Source organism: Oncorhynchus mykiss, chromosome 26, assembly GCF_057628025.1.
Source record: "Oncorhynchus mykiss isolate SJ-2025 chromosome 26, ASM5762802v1, whole genome shotgun sequence".
NCBI classification, from domain to species: Eukaryota; Metazoa; Chordata; class Actinopteri; order Salmoniformes; family Salmonidae; genus Oncorhynchus; species Oncorhynchus mykiss.
The window spans coordinates 30,914,995-30,936,365 of NC_143047.1; the positions used below are offsets into that span (position 1 = coordinate 30,914,995).

General features: G+C 45.3%; 1 protein-coding gene across 1 annotated transcript in view; it reads left to right on the top strand.

Annotated features, from left to right (window-relative positions):
• The first annotated feature begins 237 nt into the window (after positions 1-237).
• Positions 238-21,371, top strand: part of LOC110506130 (atos homolog protein A) — a 37,444-nt gene continuing 16,310 nt past the window's right edge. The window contains 3 exon segments of the mRNA XM_036963158.2: positions 238-1,588; positions 20,289-20,476; positions 20,560-20,756. Of these exon segments, the coding sequence (XP_036819053.2) occupies positions 1,558-1,588; positions 20,289-20,476; positions 20,560-20,756 (416 nt within the window). The 5' untranslated portion in view covers positions 238-1,557.

The following is a 21,371-nucleotide window of genomic DNA, read 5'->3' on the forward strand; positions in this document are numbered from 1 at the left end:
TAAACAACGTTAGGTAGTTTATCGGGCCAGCTAAAATGTGCTAATCATATTGGTTGAAGAACTGTTCAGACCAAAAAGCACATGAATAAAACGAAGTCGTATTTCACAACTACGAAATATAAAACCCAGAGGAGCACATCAACGCAGCACTAATCTGTATATGAACATGTCAGGCACCGAGAACAAAATGTTCACATACAAAATACACTTGCCACGTGCAGACGTGAACGCGCATCCAATCCACCAATCAAATCAGAGCAGTGGCCGTCCCGCTACAATGTATCAATCCTGGCCTGGACTGAGGTACACTACACAGAGTTATAATGTTAATTTGAACCATGTTTAGTGTATGGTATTTGTTGTCATCTTGACACATTGTCAAACTGTAACCAAAAAGTTTCTAGATCACGGTTGCTATCGCAGCAGGTTCACAGGAAAGACTGGTACAGGAAAGACTGGTACAGGAAAGTGGTCTGGCTGTTGTTGGGACACGTGACTGAGAAAAGACTGCGCTGATCTGTTTTGACACGGGGACATTGTTAGAGAGAGGGGTAGAGAGCACACCAACGAGTTTATGGATAAGAAAGAGCACACAATATAATTTTGTTGCGAACGGTATGCGCCTGTACTATGTTATTGAGTTGGACGAAGTTCGCTAGTCAGCGAAACGTTGTTTTGGAAGAAGGAAAAAAGCTCGCTAGCCACTGCGACAAGTTGGAAAATAAATGGTCAGCTTGTTTTCTGACAAACTTTTTATATGAGAGAAAGCTAGTTAACAATAACTAGGTAACTGACACGGGACGTGCCTACTTTACCTCACTATGTTTCAAGACGACAAGTGGAACCGATGCTTCTGGACAACACGGCGTTTAGCTAACGTTGGCTGTTTTTCAGAATGATCGGTTGAACGAGGTCTGTCCTTTCCCGGAGCCCATTGTTATCGGAGGTGATCACTCTACCTGCGGGTGGGGTGTTTTGTTTGAGAAGGTCGGCATCAGATCAGATGCCTGTGTGTTGTTTGTTTGGTCAGCTAGCTAAAGCCACGGTAGCTAAGCCAAATAGGTGAGGTTACAGTAGCACAGCAAGCTGAAAGAGAGAGATGCTTCGTGACGGGACTTCTGTCGTGGTTTTGGTGGTGGAATTTGAGACGTTTATTTTTGGGGGGTGGACAGTCAGATTGTCAGCTCAATGCCTTGTTGGCTAGCTAGGTGGTTGATGAAGCAATAACTCGGAGCTAATCTAATGTTTCACGGTCAGATTTAGCTAGCTAGCTCAACTGTTCGTTGGCCAGTTAACAGTGGATCTGACTCGATGGACCTGTACAGTAGCAGTTTGGTAACAAAGCGTTGCTTTGTCGGGTAAATTAGGGGGCGATTGGCAGCATACAGGCTACCCAGCTGGTATTGTTGCTTAATGCAATAAGTCAGCAATCCGTTGGAAGATTTGGATCCACACAGTCAGACACACAGCAGTATATTGCTGTCAGGGCTGTGTGGACGGGAGTCTTCAGACCGAAGACAGACAGACAGAGGCTGCCAGATTCCCAGAGGGATCCAGATGACACTGGCTAACATGAAACCAGAGCGAGGTAAGCTGATCTACATGTATTTATTCCATGCCAACAGAGGCTATACTGTTCATGTTATTCGTCTGTGTTTCACTACGGTGCCCATCATTGCAGTACTAAAAGGGTCATGAGGATCATATTGACATGATCCATCGTTGGCCTGTGAGTGATGTTGGATCAGCAGAATGTAGCCAGCCAGGCAGTCCCCCAGAAGAGGGAGAGGTATCGGGCAGAGAGGGAGAATGATGTTACAGCTGGTTAACTTGCTTCCCTGCCTGTGTTGATAACAAAGTAAACCTGACCCAGGCAGGCCAGTGAGGCCACGGGAATTAGGACATTCTGACTGCCAAATTACACAATGGATAGGTGAACAAGATGGCTACAGATATCTGAGCAATGGTTCAATTATAACAACACAATGTCATCTTGTAATTTCTGTCAAAAAGCTGTTTTTGGGGGACAAAACGCAGCAGGTCACACTGACAGGGTGGAACAACTCACTGCATGATAAAACAGCTCCTTCTTTTGTGTGCCTGAGAGCTCTGAGTTATTCTGTCAGTCTCTGGTATGGGTATGGTGCAATGCTCAAAGCCCTTTGTTCGAACTGAACATCTTCACTGTGACTCTGAATCATCACTATGAACAGAGACTTCGATCTGCTCTCTGCCTTCTGTACTGTTTGTGTGTTTACATGATGTATGATTAACATGAAGTCTGCAGGGCAGCCAGCTTTGTCTGTTTTCATATCAGGTTTATTCAACCGCAGCAGCAGTGGTCTGTAATGCCAGCTCTATTAGTAATACATGGACTGTATTGTATGTCCCCTGCCTGCCAGCCTAGTCTGCCTGCTTGGACATAGTCTAGTAATGTAGTGATTGCTTCAACATGCTTGTCATTAATCCAAGGTTGGTTATGATTCTTGTAGGGGCAACAACATAACAGCAGCTAGTTGGAGCTCAGAGCAGCTAGCTGATACTCTTTGGCCTTAACACATTACCTTCAATCAGAAGACATTTAGCTTCTGTTTGTATTAGTTACCACCAAACATGGAGTCAATCAATAGGCCTGTCTCTATCTACTGTTCTGAGGTCTGTATTAAGACAATATGGCTGTCTGTATCTACTGTTCTGAGTTCTGTAGTAAGAAAATAGGCCTGTCTCTTCTGTACTAGCTTGGTCTCTGTCTACTGTACTGGGACCTGTTATCACTAGTCAGACATTAGGCAGGACCTGCAACTACTGCACAGAGGTTTGATGTGGTCACACAGCAACCACTGTCAGACAAAGGAAGCCCAATCAGATATGGCTTTTCCTACTACACAACAAACCCCACACCATCAGTGTCCTACACCCCCATCCTACTGACACTGTACTGTAACATGACTCTATACCCAATGTCAGGGTGTAAACATGTTGTCCAACACCAACAGGCTGAGATTTCACCCCTGCACACTGACTCTGGCTTTACCTTTAAAAACCACCCAGGGTTCATGGCTCTGACATATGGATGTGGTAAACACACACACTGTACATATAGTAATTAAACTTTAACTTACTGTACTACGCACTGCAGTTTTTATTTTTTTGCTTGGTCAATTGTAAACAACAACACTTTTACTGAGCTACAGAGACAGATCTGGCTTTTCCTGCTGGATCTCAAGTTACTGTAGTTGGACTACATTTACATTTGAGTCATTTAGCAGACACTCTTATCCAGAGCGACATACTCCATGTGTAACTTTGTTGTCTGTTCACACTGCTATGATTTATCTTGGCCAGGTCACAGTTGTAAATGAGAACTTGTTCTCAACTAGCCTACCTGGTTAAATAAAGGTGAAATAAAAAAATACAGTAGTGAGCGCAGACATTTTCATATTTTTTTCTACTGGTCCCCCGTGGGAGTCGAACATACAACCCTGGCGTTGCAAGTGCCATGCTTTACCAACTGAGCCTTTCTTTCCCTTCCCCCTCATATAGATTCTGTGTTCTGCTGTGCTGTTGGCTCCCTGTGGGTCTGTCACGGTGGTTCTATTAATAATGTCTAATTGCAATAGAAGCTGCTCTGGAGCAGTTCCCATATGACAGGCCAGCCGATGCTCCCACTGTTCTATTGTTATTATGGGACATACTGTTCCTCTGGTTGAAAATGCAGACAGACAGACGGCCCTCCCTGTACTCCTATGACACTATCTCTCTCCTCCGTTTGTCCTGATCCAATTCTTCTGTCCTTTCTTGTCTTATCCTCTCCTCCTCCTCCCAGAACCCCTCTCTCCTCCTCATCTCCCTGGCGAGGAAGGTGTTTACGGAGCATTCTAGCCTCTACGCTGAACTAGTGACAGGAGTTCGTTTCTCTAGGCTTTACCCCAGTGGGCTTACTCTGTCTTGGTTCACACACCCACAATGTAACAGAGAGAATGTTTAGAGAAACGCATTCTTGTTTTTTAAAATGCTTTTACTTGTTATACAAATTCTGATTCACAAGTGCTTTTTCTTCAACTTTATATTGCAACCATGTGTGTGAGAAAGGGAAAGGGAGCCATCACAGTGCAGTGTTTAGCTCAGTGCTAAGTGAAGTCATCTGACTGACTTGTTGTTCAACATGTAGGCTAGTGCTGTGGCTGTGGCCCCTGTGCTGGCTGAGAGAGACAAACACAATCGGATGATTATTTGAATCAGCTGTGTCGTGCTAGGGCAAAAACCAAAACGTGCACCCCTTGGGGTCCCGAGGACCGAGTTTGGGAAACCCTGGCCTAATTCTAATCCTAATTGTAACCCTAAACCTAACCTTAAAATAGCCTTTGTCCTCCCATGAGGGAGAGTCCCCCTCCCCCCCCCTTGTTTTACTATCCTTGTGGGGACAACGATAGGAGAACCAACACACATATTGCACACAGACACAGCTTTAACAGATCTCATAAAGAGCCATGGCAGAACAGTCACAGAAGAGCAAGGAAATGGTCGGCTACATAGGCTACAACACACACATGATCTCACAATGAGTCATGGTTCTGGAGAGGAACGAATAAGGGAGGAGAGACAAGGTGGGGACAAGAAGAATAGATGGGAAGGGGAAGAGAAGAACAAACAGAAACTTCCTGGTCACTGAAGGCATATTGAAGCTTTCTTTACATAAATGTCTACTGGAACGTTCCTTTGAATCAGTGTGTTTTTTGTTTGTTTATTTGGAGGTGTTCCCTGTTGGAGGTCTAACAAGGCGTCTCGGGGTACGTCCACACCCCTCAGGCAGATTAGGGCAGGCGTAATGTTATTTCACTAACCAGACAGAATGACAGGCAGCTACAGCGACAGGTGTTTTTGTTCTCACATAAAGGGTCAGTCACGTCTGTTCACTGGGATGTAGGACTCTGTTGTGTTTTTACGTGCTGGATGTGTCACGCTGACTGTCTTTGTAGACCTCTGGGCTCCAAAACATGCCTGTTGTTATTATTTTGTCAACAATAATAAACCTGTTATTATTAAAGGTGCGGTATGTAACCAACATAGAAGTGCTCTGACAGGTTCCTGTGTTGGCCGATACTGTAGTTCAGTTCCAGTTCAGCGTGTGATTCGGCTCCAACCAGTCCTCCCAGTAATGCTCTTATGTAACTGTGGTGGTCTTATCTGGCTCACGCTGGCCTGACACACACACACACACACACACACGCTTAGTGGTCGCTTGGGCTCATGCCTGACACACACACTCAGGCTCAGTGGTTGCTCTTTCTCAGAACCAGCACGGGACGTAAGTGTGTTGACCCGACCGGTTCTATGTTAGTGACATCATCAGCTCCTGTGTGCCGGTCACCTCCTGTGCACCTGTGGCTCCTCCCCCATGGTTGCTCTAAGCCAACCGGCAGCCAGCTCAGCAGGAACAGTAGGAACCATCTGGCCCGCTCAGTTTCCTCCTGGCAGGGGGAAGGATTAGCAGAGCGCACCACTCTCTATGCTTTCCCTGGCCCATATATGATGCTCTGTGATATTGGCTGCATGTCAAAATTCTATATTTGCTTCCTCTCCTCTCTCCTGTGATATGGGCTGCATGTCAATAGTTTACATTGGCTTCCTCTCATCTTCTCTCTCCTGTGATATGGGCTGCATGTCAATAGTTTACATTGGCTTCCTCTCCTCTCTCCTGTGATATGGGCTGCATGTTCAGAATCAGATCAGTGCAGATCAAGAAGAGGGGACAAGATGAGGAAAGTAACAGTAGCAGACTATTGACAATTTCACACACATCCCATAGTTGGAGCTGAGTTGTCCCCTTGCTGGGTCAGATTCCTCTTGGCCAACAACAACACACCTCCCTCCAAAAGTCAGCCAACAGCTTTACTGTTCTAAACATGGCCGCCCACCACCACGCATGGTTGCCTTCTCTCACTCACATGCTGTTGCTATATCTGAGATGAACTCCCACATGGTTAGTCGGCTTGCTGCTTGTTCTGTTGCTTCATTTTAGTAACAAGGTCAACTCCTAACCAGATGATTGGTCTGCCTGTGCTGTGCCCCTGTTTAAAGGCATCTGGAAAGAGAGCTGTCTAATGACACAATATGTAGGTTTGAATACATTGTGGAGCATAGACGACTATCAGTAGCCTCTGGCCTGTATCTAACGCTGGCCTCTACACGATAACCAGCAACAGAGGAATTGGTTAAAGCACAACTAGTTTGGCAAGTGGCCGCCAGTCTAGATAGATATCAATCAAAAGTTTTTATAGAGCCCTTTTTACAGCGTTGTCACAAAGTGCTTATACAGAAACCGAGCCGAATGCCCCAGAGAGCAAGCAATGCGGATGTAGAGGCACGGTGGCTAGGAAAAACTATCTAGAAAGGCAGGAACCAGGCTCTAAGGGGTGGCCAGTCCTCTTCTGGCTGTGCCGGGTGGAGATTCTAGGAGTGCATGGCCATTAAGGCGAGATCGTTCTTCAAGATGTTTCCAACATTCATAGAAGACCAGCAGGGTCAAATAATAATCACAATGGTTATAGAGGGTGCAAGAGGTCAACACCTCAGGAGTTAATGTCAGTTGGCTTTTCATAGCCAGATAGATAGATCGACATGTCAGAGTCGTCAGTCGTCTGACCTCTATCTATTGCAGAGAAGAACCACCCATGACCTGGCTAGGTCAGTCAGTCCTACAGAGATATATTAGGCCATGGCTGGCCAGCTCCAGTTCAGTTCAGCACTTTAAAAAGTCTGACTGCCACACTTCCCATGGCCTTTGGAGCATTGTTGACGTTGCTCAATTTGTCCTCTGTGTCAGAAATGTAATCTCCTGAGTGCTGTAGGTCAGAGGGGTGTGTTTGTGGGTTCGCATATGCATGCGCACGTTCAACCAAGGCCAGATAGAGAGACCAGCTGAGTGTGCAAAACACCACACACACAATCTGAATTCTCTAACATGTGGCTGATTGGGGAAGGCTGTAAACTCCTCAAAACCTAGGTTAAAGGGCAGAGCACAGACTATCAGTCTACAGAGTAAAGTGTAGTTGTGCTCAGAGTCCGCTGTTGAGGCCATAGTGGGTACACAGCGGCGAGTACTACCCTGCTGTCCTACCCTGTGCTGTGCCGGCCACTCTGCCAGTTACGTAATCAGTATTAGTGGGACAAAGAGTGGGCTTCTGCAGAGAGAGAGCACTGGCTCTGGAGGCCTTTACACCCAGGCTAGTGAGGGCATGATCGGGGCTAATCTGGGCAGGGTCACCTGTAATGGTAAACATCTAGGCCTTCAGAGCTGACCCCAGTCCACACAGGACCATGATTAAAAGCTTTAGCTAGGCTGAATGCTCTCGTTAGACTCGTCACTAGTGGTAGTGTTTTAAATCAGCAGTTGGGCTCAAGTGAAAGCTTAATCTGGTGTTTGTGTGAAAGCCCTTCTGTTGCAGCAGCTAGTAATGAGGGTTTGAGATGTGTGTGTCCGTTGGGCCTGGTGTGTTTGAGAGTTCCAGACAATAGCAGTCGGAGCAGCTGAGTTCACAGTAGCAGAAAGAGAAAACGGTACCCAACCCTCTTAGCCAATCAGAAGGCATCTGTGTGTTGCTATGTGTGCTGTGAATCTGCCCTTTGTGTAAAGAGAGGGTGGGGGTAGATAAAGGGAACAAAGAGAGAGCTCTCAGGAAACTGTAAATTGAACATGGCTAAACTTCAAACTCTATTCTCTTTATTGTTCCTACATGTGATTTCAGGGCAGGCCAACTTCACATGGAACAGGAAACTGCATCTTTGTATTGACAACACTTTTCTGTTTGCTTGCCTACAGTGTAGGCTACTTAGTGTTTTTGTAACTTAAATCAGAGCTCCTGTAGAGTGGGCTGGACTGCTGTCTGTTTCAATCACTGAGGCACAGATTAGGCCTCATGGAGAACAAATAGTCTGTAAGAACACACACACACACACACACGAACACACACACACACAGTGACAGACAGTCATGTCATAGATGAGTCACACACACAGATGGAAACTCACACACAGACCCAACTCATTCCAGCACACACAGAATCTCCGTGACAGGACATTAACATGATCTGTGTGTTGCCAGGGCAACCCTTTGTCCCCATGCAAAATAGATGTGCACTATGACCAGAGTAGGAGAGGAACCTCAGGGCTGTAGGTGTGTTTTCATTGCGTGCCGCCGCTGCTAATCGTTGCCGACCACTCCCCAAAAATATGATTACTTATTATTTTATGCATTTTTTATGCTAAACCGTTTTCAGTGAACTTAAAAGACTAAAGATATAAAGTTTGTAGAAAATATGAAGTTAGATATTTTTAAACGAGATCATCTTTGAGAACTATCACCAAAATAAAAATGATTTATGTCATGGCATGGGCTCCCTAATTTGAGTCACTCAGACGGCATAAGCCATGACACAATTTGTAGAATTGTAGGAAATGACATTTAAACAGAGGAAGTTGGTCTCTTCTTCCAAGAGGAGGACCTTTAAAGATGTTGGTAGGAGGCTGCACAATTGGCAACGCCCACTACGACGCCCCCATCCCCCGCTAACTTGAAAACAATCCTAGGGGAAACCTGTAGGTAGTGGTAATTGTTACGGTGTTCGCATGCCTCCCAGACGAACAGTTCAGAAAAGTTTGTGCATATAATATGACAACATTTTGTGATGTTTTTGTTAGTTTTGGAATTTTTTTCGGTTGTTCGGGCACACATTGTTTTCTAGAGGCAAGCTGATGTTCGGCGCCGAAGTCTACTCCCCTTCGTCAGGGATTGGTCAACAGCAGAGATTCTTCAATAAATCTTTGTTGATTTTTCAATGAGACTCGTTTTCATTGAGAATACTGCACCAAACATTTTAGTTAGATGTGTCATTCATTGTGATGATTTTACATTTCTAGAGTTATTTTAGATTCATTCTAACTATTTGGAGGATTTGGGGGTATGGTTAATGCTGGTTGGTGTTAGTGGGGGGTATGGTTAATGCTGGTTGGTGTTAATGCTGGTTGGTGTTAGTGGGGGTATGGTTAATGCTGGTTGGTGTTAGTGGGGGGTATGGTTAATGCTGGTTGGTGTTAGTGGGGGGTATGGTTAATGCTGGTTGGTGTTAGTGGGGGGTATGGTTAATGCTGGTTGGTGTTAGTGGGGGGTATGTTTAATGCTGGTTGGTGTTAGGGGGGGTATGGTTAATGCTGGTTGGTGTTAGTGGGGGTATGGTTAATGCTGGTTGGTGTTAGTGGGGGGTATGGTTAATGCTGGTTGGTATTAGTGGGGGTTATGGTTAATGCCCCACTTCCCCATTTCTCCTTCTCCCAAATCCATTCAGCTGATGTTCTGAAAGAGCTGCAAAATCTGGACCCCTACAAATCAGCCGGGCTAGACAATCTGGACCCTTTCTTTCTAAAATTATCTGCCGAAATTGTTGCCACCCCTGTTACTAGCCTGTTCAACCTCTCTTTCGTGTCGTCTAAGATTCCCAAAGATTGGAAAGAAGCTGCGGTCATCCCCCTCTTCAAAGGGGGGGACACTCTTGACCCAAACTGCTACAGACCTATATCTATCCTACCATGCCTTTCTAAGGTCTTCGAAAGCCAAGTCAACAAACAGATTACCGACCATTTCGAACCTCACCATACCTTCTCTGCTATGCAATCTGGTTTCAGAGCTGGTCATGGGTGCACCTCAGCCACGCTCAAGGTCCTAAACGATATCTTAACCGCCATCGATAAGAAACATTACTGTGCAGCCGTATTCATTGATCTGGCCAAGGCTTTCGACTCTGTCAATCACCACATCCTCATCGGCAGACTCAACAGCCTTGGTTTCTCAAATGATTGCCTCGCCTGGTTCACCAACTACTTCTCTGATAGAGTTCAGTGTGTCAAATCGGAGGGTCTGTTGTCCAGACCTCTGGCAGTCTCTTCTCTGTATACATCAATGAGGTCGCTCTTGCTGCTGGTGAGTCTCTGATCCACCTCTACGCAGACGACACCATTCTGTATACTTCCGGCCCTTCTTTGGACACTGTGTTAACAACCCTCCAGGCAAGCTTCAATGCCATACAACTCTCCTTCCGTGGCCTCCAATTGCTCTTAAATACAAAACTAAATGCATGCTCTTCAACTGATTGCTACCTGCACCTACCCGCCTGTCCAACATCACTACTCTGGACGGCTCTGACTTAGAATACGTGGACAACTACAAATACTTAGGTGTCTGGTTAGACTGTAAACTCTCCTTCCAGACCCATATCAAACATCTCCAATCCAAAGTTAAATCTAGAATTGGCTTCCTATTTCACAACAAAGCATCCTTCACTCATGCTGCCAAACATACCCTTGTAAAACTGACCATCCTACCAATCCTCGACTTTGGCGATGTCATTTACAAAATAGCCTCCAATACCCTACTCAACAAATTGGATGCAGTCTATCACAGTGCAATCCGTTTTGTCACCAAAGCCCCATATACTACCCACCATTGCGACCTGTACGCTCTCGTTGGCTGGCCCTCGCTTCATACTCGTCGCCAAACCCACTGGCTCCATGTCATCTACAAGACCCTGCTAGGTAAAGTCCCCCCTTATCTCAGCTCGCTGGTCACCATAGCATCTCCCACCTGTAGCACACGCTCCAGCAGGTATATCTCTCTAGTCACCCCCAAAACCAATTATTTCTTTGGCCGCCTCTCTTTCCAGTTCTCTGCTGCCAATGACTGGAACGAACTACAAAAATCTCTGAAACTGGAAACATTTATCTCCCTCACTAGCTTTAAGCACCAACTGTCAGAGCAGCTCACAGATTACTGCACCTGTACATAGCCCACCTATAATTTAGCCCAAACAACTACCTCTTTCCCAACTGTATTTAATTAATTAATTTATTTTGCTCCTTTGCACCCCATTATTTTTATTTCTACTTTGCACATTCTTCCATTGCAAAACTACCATTCCAGTGTTTTATTTGCTATATTGTATTTACCTTGCCACCATGGCCTTTTTTGCCTTTACCTCCCTTCTCACCTCATTTGCTCACATTGTATATAGACTTGTTTATACTGTATTATTGACTGTATGTTTGTTTTACTCCATGTGTAACTCTGTGTCGTTGTATCTGTCGAACTGCTTTGCTTTATCTTGGCCAGGTCGCAATTGTAAATGAGAACTTGTTCTCAACTTGCATACCTGGTTAAATAAAGGTAAAATAAAATAAATAAATAAAATGCTGGTTGGTGTTAGTGGGGGGTATGGTTAATGCTGGTTGGTGTTAGTGGGGGGTATGGTTAATGCTGGTTGGTGTTAGTGGGGGGGGTATGGTTAATGCTGGTTGGTGTTAGTGGGGGGGGTATGGTTAATGCTGGTTGGTGTTAGTGGGGGGTATGGTTAATGCTGGTTGGTGTTAGTGGGGGGTATGGTTAATGCTGGTTGGTGTTAGTGGGGGGGGGTATGGTTAATGCTGGTTGGTGTTAGTGGGGGGTATGGTTAATGCTGGTTGGTGTTAGTGGGGAGTATGGTTAATGCTGGTTGGTGTTAGTGGGGAGTATGGTTAATGCTGGTTGGTGTTAGTGGGGGGTATGGTTAATGCTAGTTGGTGTTAGTGGGGGTATGGTTAATGCTGGTTGGTGTTAGTGGGGGGTATGGTTAATGCTGGTTGGTGTTAGTGAGGGGGTATGGTTAATGCTGGTTGGTGTTAGGGGGGATATGGTTAATGCTGGTTGGTGTTAGTGGGGGGTATGGTTAATGCTGGTTGGTGTTAGTGGGGGGGTATGGTTAATGCTGGTTGGTGTTAGTGAGGGGGTATGGTTAATGCTGGTTGGTGTTAGGGGGGATATGGTTAATGCTGGTTGGTGTTAGTGGGGGGTATGGTTAATGCTGGTTGGTGTTAGTGGGGGGTATGGTTAATGCTGGTTGGTGTTAGTGGGGAGTATGGTTAATGCTGGTTGGTGTTAGTGGGGAGTATGGTTAATGCTGGTTGGTGTTAGTGGGGAGTATGGTTAATGCTGGTTGGTGTTAGTGGGGGTATGGTTAATGCTGGTTGGTATTAGTGGGGGGTATGGTTAATGCTGGTTGGTGTTAGTGGGGGGTATGGTTAATGCTGGTTGGTGTTAGTGGGGGGTATGGTTAATGCTGGTTGGTGTTAGTGGGGGGTATGGTTAATGCTGGTTGGTGTTAGTGGGGGTATGGTTAATGCTGGTTGGTGTTAGTGGGGGGTATGGTTAATGCTGGTTGGCGTTAGTGGGGGGGGGGGTATGGTTAATGCTAGTTGGTGTTAGTGGGGGTATGGTTAATGCTGGTTGGTGTTAGTGGGGGGTATGGTTAATGCTGGTTGGTGTTAGTGGGGGGGTATGGTTAATGCTGGTTGGTGTTAGTGGGGGGTATGGTTAATGCTGGTTGGTGTTAGTGGGGGGGTATGGTTAATGCTGGTTGGTGTTAGTGGGGGGTATGGTTAATGCTGGTTGGTGTTAGTGGGGGGGTATGGTTAATGCTGGTTGGTGTTAGTGGGGGGGTATGGTTAATGCTGGTTGGTGTTAGTGGGGGTATGGTTAATGCTGGTTGGTGTTAGGGGGGATATGGTTAATGCTGGTTGGTGTTAGTGGGGGGTATGGTTAGGGTTGGTTGGTGTTAGTGGGGGGTATGGTTAATGCTGGTTGGTGTTAGTGGGGGTTATGGTTAATGCTGGTTGGTGTTAATGCTGGTTGGTGTTAGTGGGGGTATGGTTAATGCTGGTTGGTGTTAGTGGGGGGGTATGGTTAATGCTAGTTGGTGTTAGTGGGGAGTATGGTTAATGCTGGTTGGTGTTAGTGGGGGTTATGGTTAATGCTGGTTGGTGTTAATGCTGGTTGGTGTTAGTGGGGGTATGGTTAATGCTGGTTGGTGTTAGTGGGGGGGTATGGTTAATGCTAGTTGGTGTTAGTGGGGAGTATGGTTAATGCTGGTTGGCGTTAGTGGGGGGGTATGGTTAATGCTAGTTGGTGTTAGTGGGGAGTATGGTTAATGCTGGTTGGTGTTAGTGGGGAGTATGGTTAATGCTGGTTGGTGTTAGTGGGGAGTATGGTTAATGCTGGTTGGTGTTAATGCTGGTTGGTGTTAGTGGGGGTATGGTTAATGCTGGTTGGTGTTAGTGGGGGGTATGGTTAATGCTGGTTGGTGTTAATGCTGGTTGGTGTTAGTGGGGAGTATGGTTAATGCTGGTTGGTGTTAGTGGGGGGTATGGTTAATGCTGGTTGGTGTTAGTGGGGGGTATGGTTAATGCTAGTTGGTGTTAGTGGGGAGTATGGTTAATGCTGGTTGGTGTTAGTGGGGAGTATGGTTAATGCTGGTTGGTGTTAGTGGGGGTTATGGTTAATGCTAGTTGGTGTTAGTGGGGAGTATGGTTAATGCTGGTTGGTGTTAGGGGGGGTATGGTTAATGCTAGTTGGTGTTAGTGGGGGGGTATGGTTAATGCTAGTTGGTGTTAGTGGGGGGGTATGGTTAATGCTGGTTGGTGTTAGTGTGGGGGTATGGTTAATGCTGGTTGGTGTTAGTGGGGGGTATGGTTAATGCTGGTTGGTGTTAGTGGGGGGGTATGGTTAATGCTGGTTGGTGTTAGTGGGGAGTATGGTTAATGCTGGTTGGTGTTAGTGGGGGGTATGGTTAATGCTAGTTGGTGTTAGTGGGGAGTATGGTTAATGCTGGTTGGTGTTAGTGGGGGGTATGGTTAATGCTAGTTGGTGTTAGTGGGGAGTATGGTTAATGCTGGTTGGTGTTAGTGGGGGGTATGGTTAATGCTAGTTGGTGTTAGTGGGGAGTATGGTTAATGCTGGTTGGTGTTAGTGGGGGTATGGTTAATGCTGGTTGGTGTTAGTGAGGGGGTATGGTTAGGGTTGGTTGGTGTTAGTGGGGAGTATGGTTAATGCTAGTTGGTGTTAGTGGGGGGGTATGGTTAATGCTAGTTGGTGTTAGTGGGGGGGTATGGTTAATGCTGGTTGGTGTTAGTGTGGGGGTATGGTTAATGCTGGTTGGTGTTAGTGGGGGGTATGGTTAATGCTGGTTGGTGTTAGTGGGGGGTATGGTTAATGCTGGTTGGTGTTAGTGGGGAGTATGGTTAATGCTGGTTGGTGTTAGTGGGGGGTATGGTTAATGCTAGTTGGTGTTAGTGGGGAGTATGGTTAATGCTGGTTGGTGTTAGTGGGGGGTATGGTTAATGCTAGTTGGTGTTAGTGGGGAGTATGGTTAATGCTGGTTGGTGTTAGTGGGGGGTATGGTTAATGCTAGTTGGTGTTAGTGGGGAGTATGGTTAATGCTGGTTGGTGTTAGTGGGGGGTATGGTTAATGCTAGTTGGTGTTAGTGGGGAGTATGGTTAATGCTGGTTGGTGTTAGTGGGGGGTATGGTTAATGCTAGTTGGTGTTAGTGGGGAGTATGGTTAATGCTGGTTGGTGTTAGTGGGGGTATGGTTAATGCTGGTTGGTGTTAGTGAGGGGGTATGGTTAGGGTTGGTTGGTGTTAGTGGGGGTTAATGTTAGTTAGTTGATGATACAGACATGATCTCCCTTCTCAGTGCTTATGCATCATCAGTTATACTTGTGACATCTGTTTCTCTAGTGTGGGAACCTGGAGATTCAGCAAAGAGGGAGAGAAAGTGTGTGTGTGTCCAGAAGGAGAGAGAAAATGTGTGTGTCCAGAAGGAGAGAGAAAGTGTGTGTGTGTCCAGAAGGAGAGAGAAAGTGTGTGTGTGTGTGTCCAGAAGGAGAGAGAAAGTGTGTGTGTGTGTGTCCAGAAGGAGAGAGAAAGTGTGTGTGTGTGTGTGTGTGTGTGTGTGTGTGTGTCCAGAAGGAGAGAGTGCGTTAGCCCATGAGTTAATCAGCTTGTCTTCTAGCTGAGGCCTAAAAAAACAACAGCAGTATTCTTTGTACTATAGCATTATACAGCAGACCTAAACATGACTACATTATCTATTAACTACACACACACTCTCCCCCCTCCCCTGTACGAATCCAGCACCCTGGGGGATGTTTTCCACGCCCTGTGACGGGTGTGTTTGTACTAGGCCAGCTGATCAGTGGGCTCCGTTCCAGCTCCTCTCCAGGACAGCAGCAGTAGTTCTATTAATAAGACCTGCGTGCTGCTCTGCAGTCAGTCCGCTCTTTATAAACCTCTCCTCTTACATAATACACACTGGCTGTACACATTCTCACACGATACACACATTCTCACACGATACACACTAGAGGTCGACCGATTGTGATTTTTCAACGCCGATACCGATTATTGAAGGACCAAAAAAGCCGATACCGATTAATCTGCCTATTTTGTTGTTGTTGTTTGTAATAATGACAATTACAACAACACTGAATGAACACTTATTTTAACTTAATATAATACATCAATAAAATCAATTTAGCCTCAAGTAAATAATGAAACATGTTCAATTTGGTTTAAATAATGCAAAAACAAAGTGTTGGAGAAGTAAAAGTGCAATATGCGCTATGTAAGAAAGCTAACGTTTCAGTTCCTTGCTCAGACATGAGAACATATGAAAGCTGGTGGTTCCTTTTAACATGAGTCTTCAATATTCCCAGGTAAGAAGTTTTAGGTTGTAGTTATAATAGGAATTATACGACTATTTCCCTCTATAGCATTAGTATTTCATTAACCTTTGACTATTGGATGTTCTTATAGGCACTTTAGTATTGCCAGTGTAACAGTATAGCTTCCGTCCCTCTCCGTGCTCCTCCGTGGGCTCGAACCAGCAACACAACGACAACAGCCACCATAGAAGCAGCGTTACCCATGCAGAGCAAGGGGAACAACTACTAGAAGGCTCAGAGCGAGTGACGTTTGAAACACTATTAGCGTGCGCTAACTATCTAGCCATTTCACTTCGGTTACACCAGCCTCATATCGGGAGTTGTTAGGCTTGAAGTCATAAACAGCGCAATGCTTGACGCACAACGAAGAGCTGCTGGCAAAACACACGAAAGTGCTGATTGAATGAATGTTTACGCGCCTGCTTCTGCCTACCACCGCTCAGTCAGATACCTAGCTACTTGATGCTCAGTCAGATTATACGCAACGCAGGACACACTAGACAATATCTAGTAAAATCATCAACCATGTGCAGTTAACTAGTGATTATGATTGATTGATTGTTTTTTTATAAGATAAGTTTAATGCTAGCTAGCAACTTACCTTGGCTCGCATTCGCGTAACAGGCAGTCTCCTTGTGGAGTGCAATGAGAGAGCGGCAGGTCGTTATTGTGTTGGACTAGTTAACTTGAAAGATTGGATCCCCCGAACTGACAAGGTGAAAATCTGTCGTTCTGCCCCAGAACGAGGCAGTTAACCTTTCTGATCTCCCCATCCCGGATCCGGGTTCGTGAATACAGACTCAAGCTCATTACCATAACGCAACGTTAACTATTCATGAAAATCGCAAATGAAATGAAATAAATATGCTAGCTCTCAAGCTTAGCCTTTTGTTAACAACACTGTCATCTCAGATTTTCAAAATATGCTTCTCAACCATTGCAAAACAAGCATTTGTGTAACAGTATTGATGGCTAACGTAGCATTTAGCATTAGCATTCAGCTGGCAACATTTACACAAAAAAACAGAAAAGCATTCAAAAAAATCATTTACCTTTGAAGAACTTCAGATGTTTTCAATGAGGAGACTCTCAGATAGCAAATGTTCAGTTTTTCCTGAAAGATTATTTGTTTAGGACAAATCGCTCCGTTTTCTGCGTCACGTTTAGCTATGAAAAAACCCCTGTATCCAGGATTGTGTAAATCTATCAGCAAGCTCATTAGCATAACACAACATTAACTATTTATGAAAATCGCAAATGAAATGAAATAAATATGCCATCTCTCAAGCTTAGCCTTTTGTAAACAACACTGTCATCTCAGATTTTCAAAATATGCTTCTCAACCATAGGAAAACAATAATTTGTGTAAAAGTAGCTAGCTAGAGTTAGCATTTCGCGTTAGCATTTAGCGTTAGCATTAGCGTTAGCATCCAGCACGCAACATTAACAAAAACATAAAAGCCTTCAAATAAAATCATTTACCTTTGAAGAACTTCTGATGTTTTCAATGAGGATACTCTCAGTTAGATAGCAGATGCTCAGTTTTTCCAAAAAGATTCCTTGTGTATTAGAAATAGCTCCGTTTTATACATCACATTTGGCTACCAAAACAAATCCATAAATTCAGTCCTCAAAACGCAAACTTTTTTCCAAATTAACTCCATAATATCGACTGAAAACATGGCAAACGTTGTTTAGAATCAATCATCAAGGTGTTTTTCACATATCTCTTCATTGATACATCGTTCTTGGACACATGCTTTCTCCCCTGAATCAAATGGTAAAGTAGAAGCAGCTGGCAATTGCGCACCGAATTCGACGCAGGACACCAGGCGGACACTTGGAAAATGTAGTCTCTTATGGTCAATCTTCCAATGATATGCCTACAAATACGTCACAATGCTGCTAAGACCTTGGGCGAACGACAGAAAGTGTAGGCTCATTCGTTGCGCAATCACAGCCATATAAGGAGAGAATGGAAAACAGAGCTTCAGAAATTCTGCTAATTCCTGGGTGATGCATCATCTTGGTTTCGCCTGTAGAATGAGTTCTGGGGCACTTACAGACAAAATCTTTGCAGATTCTGAAACTTCAGAGTGTTTTCTTTCCAAAACTGTCAAGAATATGCATAGTCGAGCATCTTTTCGTGACAAAATATCGCGCTTAAAACGGGAACGTTTTTTATCCAAAAATGAAATAGCGCCCCTAGAGCTCTAACAGGTTAACCCACCGTTCCTGGGCCGTCATTGAAAATAAGAATGTGTTCTTAACGGACTTGCCTAGTTAAATAAAGGGATACATTTTTTAAATTTTATTTGCAAAATGGCGCCCAAAAATACTGATTTTGCGATTGTTATGAAAACTTGAAATCGGCCCTAATTAATCGTCCATCCCGATTAATCAGTCGACCTCTAATACACACATTCTCACACGATACACACACTAAAACAGAAAGCTGACACCAGAGCAGCCATGTCCCATATTTCTCTGGCCTATCCCACTGGAACGGAGGATCTCTCCCTTTCCCTCCTTATTCTCCCTCCTTTGTTTCCCTCTCTCTTTCCCTCCTGCCAGAGCTTTACATTTAGCCTACTCCACTTGGAGGGAGCAGAGGGTTAGCAGAGCAGATCACTGTATAGGAAGTCTTATAGGCTGCTCCTCTCCCTTCTCACTCTCACCTGTCCTATAGCCATTAATCAGTCAAAGCTGGGTTCCTCTCCCCGACCCCCTCTCCAACTCCCTAAGTCTCAGCCTACAGCTGACTGCAGCCCCCTCCCCTGATCCATGTTCTCTGTGCTGTTTCTGTCTCGCTCCCACTCTGTGTCTGTGTTGACTGTTCTCTCTCCGTGTGCAGAGAGCAGCTCTGAGCACGTGGGAGGAGTTCCCTGGAAGAACACACACACATACACACACACACACACATACAATAGGGCAAAAAAGTATTTAGTCAGCCACCAATTGTGCAAGTTCTCCCACTTAAAAAGATGAGAGAGGCCTGTAAATTTTCAACATAGGTACACTTCAACTATGACAGACAAAATAAGAAAAAAAATCCAGAAAATCACATTGTAGGATTTTTAATGAATTTATTTGCAAATTATGGTGGAAAATATGTATTTGGTCACCTACAAACAAGCAATATTTCTGGCTCTCACAGACCTGTAACTTCTTCTTTAAGAGTGTCCTCTGTCCTCCACTCGTCACTCGTTACCTCCACTCGTTACCTGTCCGTGCAGAGAGCTGGGGACCAAAGTAACAAAGCCTACCATCAGTAACACACTACGCCGCCAGGGACTCAAATCCTGCAGTGCCAGACGTGTCCCCCTGCTTAAGCCAGTACATGTCCAGGCCCGTCTGAAGTTTGCTAGAGAGCATTTGGATGATCCAGAATAAGATTGGGAGAATGTCATATGGTCAGATGAAAGCAAAATATAACTTTTTGGTAAAAACTAAATTCATTGTGTTTGGAGGACAAAGAATGCTGAGTTGCATCCAAAGAACACCATACCTACTGTGAAGCTTGGGGGTGGAAACATCATGCTTTGGGGCTGTTTTTCTGCAAAGGGACCAGGACGACTGATCTGTGTAAAGGAAAGAATGAATGGGGCCATGTATCGTGAGATTTTGAGTGAAAACCTCCTTCCATCAGCAAGGGCATTGAAGATGAAACGTGGCTGGGTCTTTCAGCATGACAATGATCCCAAACACACCGCCCGGGCAATGAAGGAGTGGCTTCGTAAGAAGCATTTCAAGGTCCTGGAGTGGCCTAGCCAGTCTCCAGATCTCAACCCCATAGAAAATCTTTGGAGGGAGTTGAAAGTCCTTGTTGCCCAGCAACAGCCCCAAAACATCACTGCTCCAGAGGAGATCTGCATGGAGGAATGGGCCAAAATACCAGCAACAGTATGTGAAAACCTTGTGAAGACTTACAGAAAATGTTTGACCTCTGTCATTGCCAACAAAGGGTATATAACAAAGTATTGAGAGAAACTTTTGTTATTGACCAAATACTTATTTTCCACCATAATTTGCATAAATTAAAATTCATTAATAATTACAGGCCTCTCTCATCTTTTTAAGTGGGAGAACTTGCACATTGGTGGCTGACTAAATACTTTTTTGCCCCACTGTGTGTGTATATATATATGTGTATGTATGTACAGGCTATATATATATATATATATATATATATATATATATATATATATATATATATGACACACAGCGACCCCCATAGCCAGCTGAGAGGCTCTTTGTTAGAGCTGGGTTGTAGGGAGGACAGAGCTCTGTTTGAACATAGCCTCTCTGACTGTCAAGCTTGTGTTTCTGTTGCTCCACCCTAACCCAAACCTGACCGGACAGACACTACAGCAGAACACACTGTTCTTTTTCTGTCTGAGTGTTATTCTGTGCTCAGCTGACGTGGATATTCTAAAATGATCCCCAGAACAGGAATAGTGTTGTCCTTCCTCCCTTTCTGTCTGTGTTTAGTGGTTAGTCTGGGCCAGGGTGTTGTAGCATGTTGTCTCCTACTCTACAAGAGAACAGGAGCCTGCTGCCATTTGATTTGTCTGTTCCATGCCTTATCCCATTCTACACTGTCTATGATCTCTGAATGCGTGTTCTTGCTTGAAATGTGTAACTTGAAATGTATCCCCGTCAGAATGTATCTGACCAGTGTTTTTCTTTTCCCCTTCTTCCAGACGTGGTGGTGGAGGAGTTCTTTGAGTACGATGCTGAGGACTTCCTGGTGTTCCTGACCCTGTTGATCACTGAGGGACGGACCCCAGAATGTTCTGTGAAGGGTCGCACAGAGGGGCTGCACTGCCCCCCTGCAAAGTCCGCCCTGCCGCCCCTACACAGGCACGAGTGCAGTGACAAACTGCCACAGGTAATGTCCACAAACATACACACACTTCCCCAGGTAACACACACACACACACACTTACCCTCCCCTGTCTGTGTGTGTTAAAGTGTGTGCAGGCGCGGCGTGTGCGCTCAGAGGTGTGTGTGTTGTGGAGGAACAGTACTCCCATCATGGTGGAGGTGATGCTGCTACCAGACTGTTGCTATGGAGACGAGAGTCCCCCTAGTGACCCCATTAGTGACCCAGCGATCAAACAAGACGCTCTGCTACTGGAGCGATGGACTCTGCAGCCTGTACCACGACAGTATGTACACACACACACACACACCCTGCAGCCTGTACCACAACAGTATGTACACACACACACACACACACACCCTGCAGCCTGTACCACAACAGTATGTACACACACACACACCCTGCAGCCTGTACCACGACAGTATGTACACACACACACACACCCTGCAGCCTGTACCACAACAGTATGTACACACACACCCTGCAGCCTGTACCACAACAGTATGTACACACACACACACACACACACACACACCCTGCAGCCTGTACCACAACAGTATGTTCACACACACACACACCACACACACACACACACACACCCTGCAGCCTGTACCACAACAGTATGTACACACACACACACACCCTGCAGCCTGTACCACGACAGTATACACACACACACCCTGCAGCCTGTACCACGACAGTATGTACACACACACACACACACACACACCCTGCAGCCTGTACCACAACAGTATGTGCACACACACACACACACACACACACCCTGCCCGCCTGTACCACGACAGTATGTACACACACACCCTGCAGCCTGTACCACGACAGTATGTACACACACACACACCCTGCAGCCTGTACCACAACAGTATGTACACACACACAC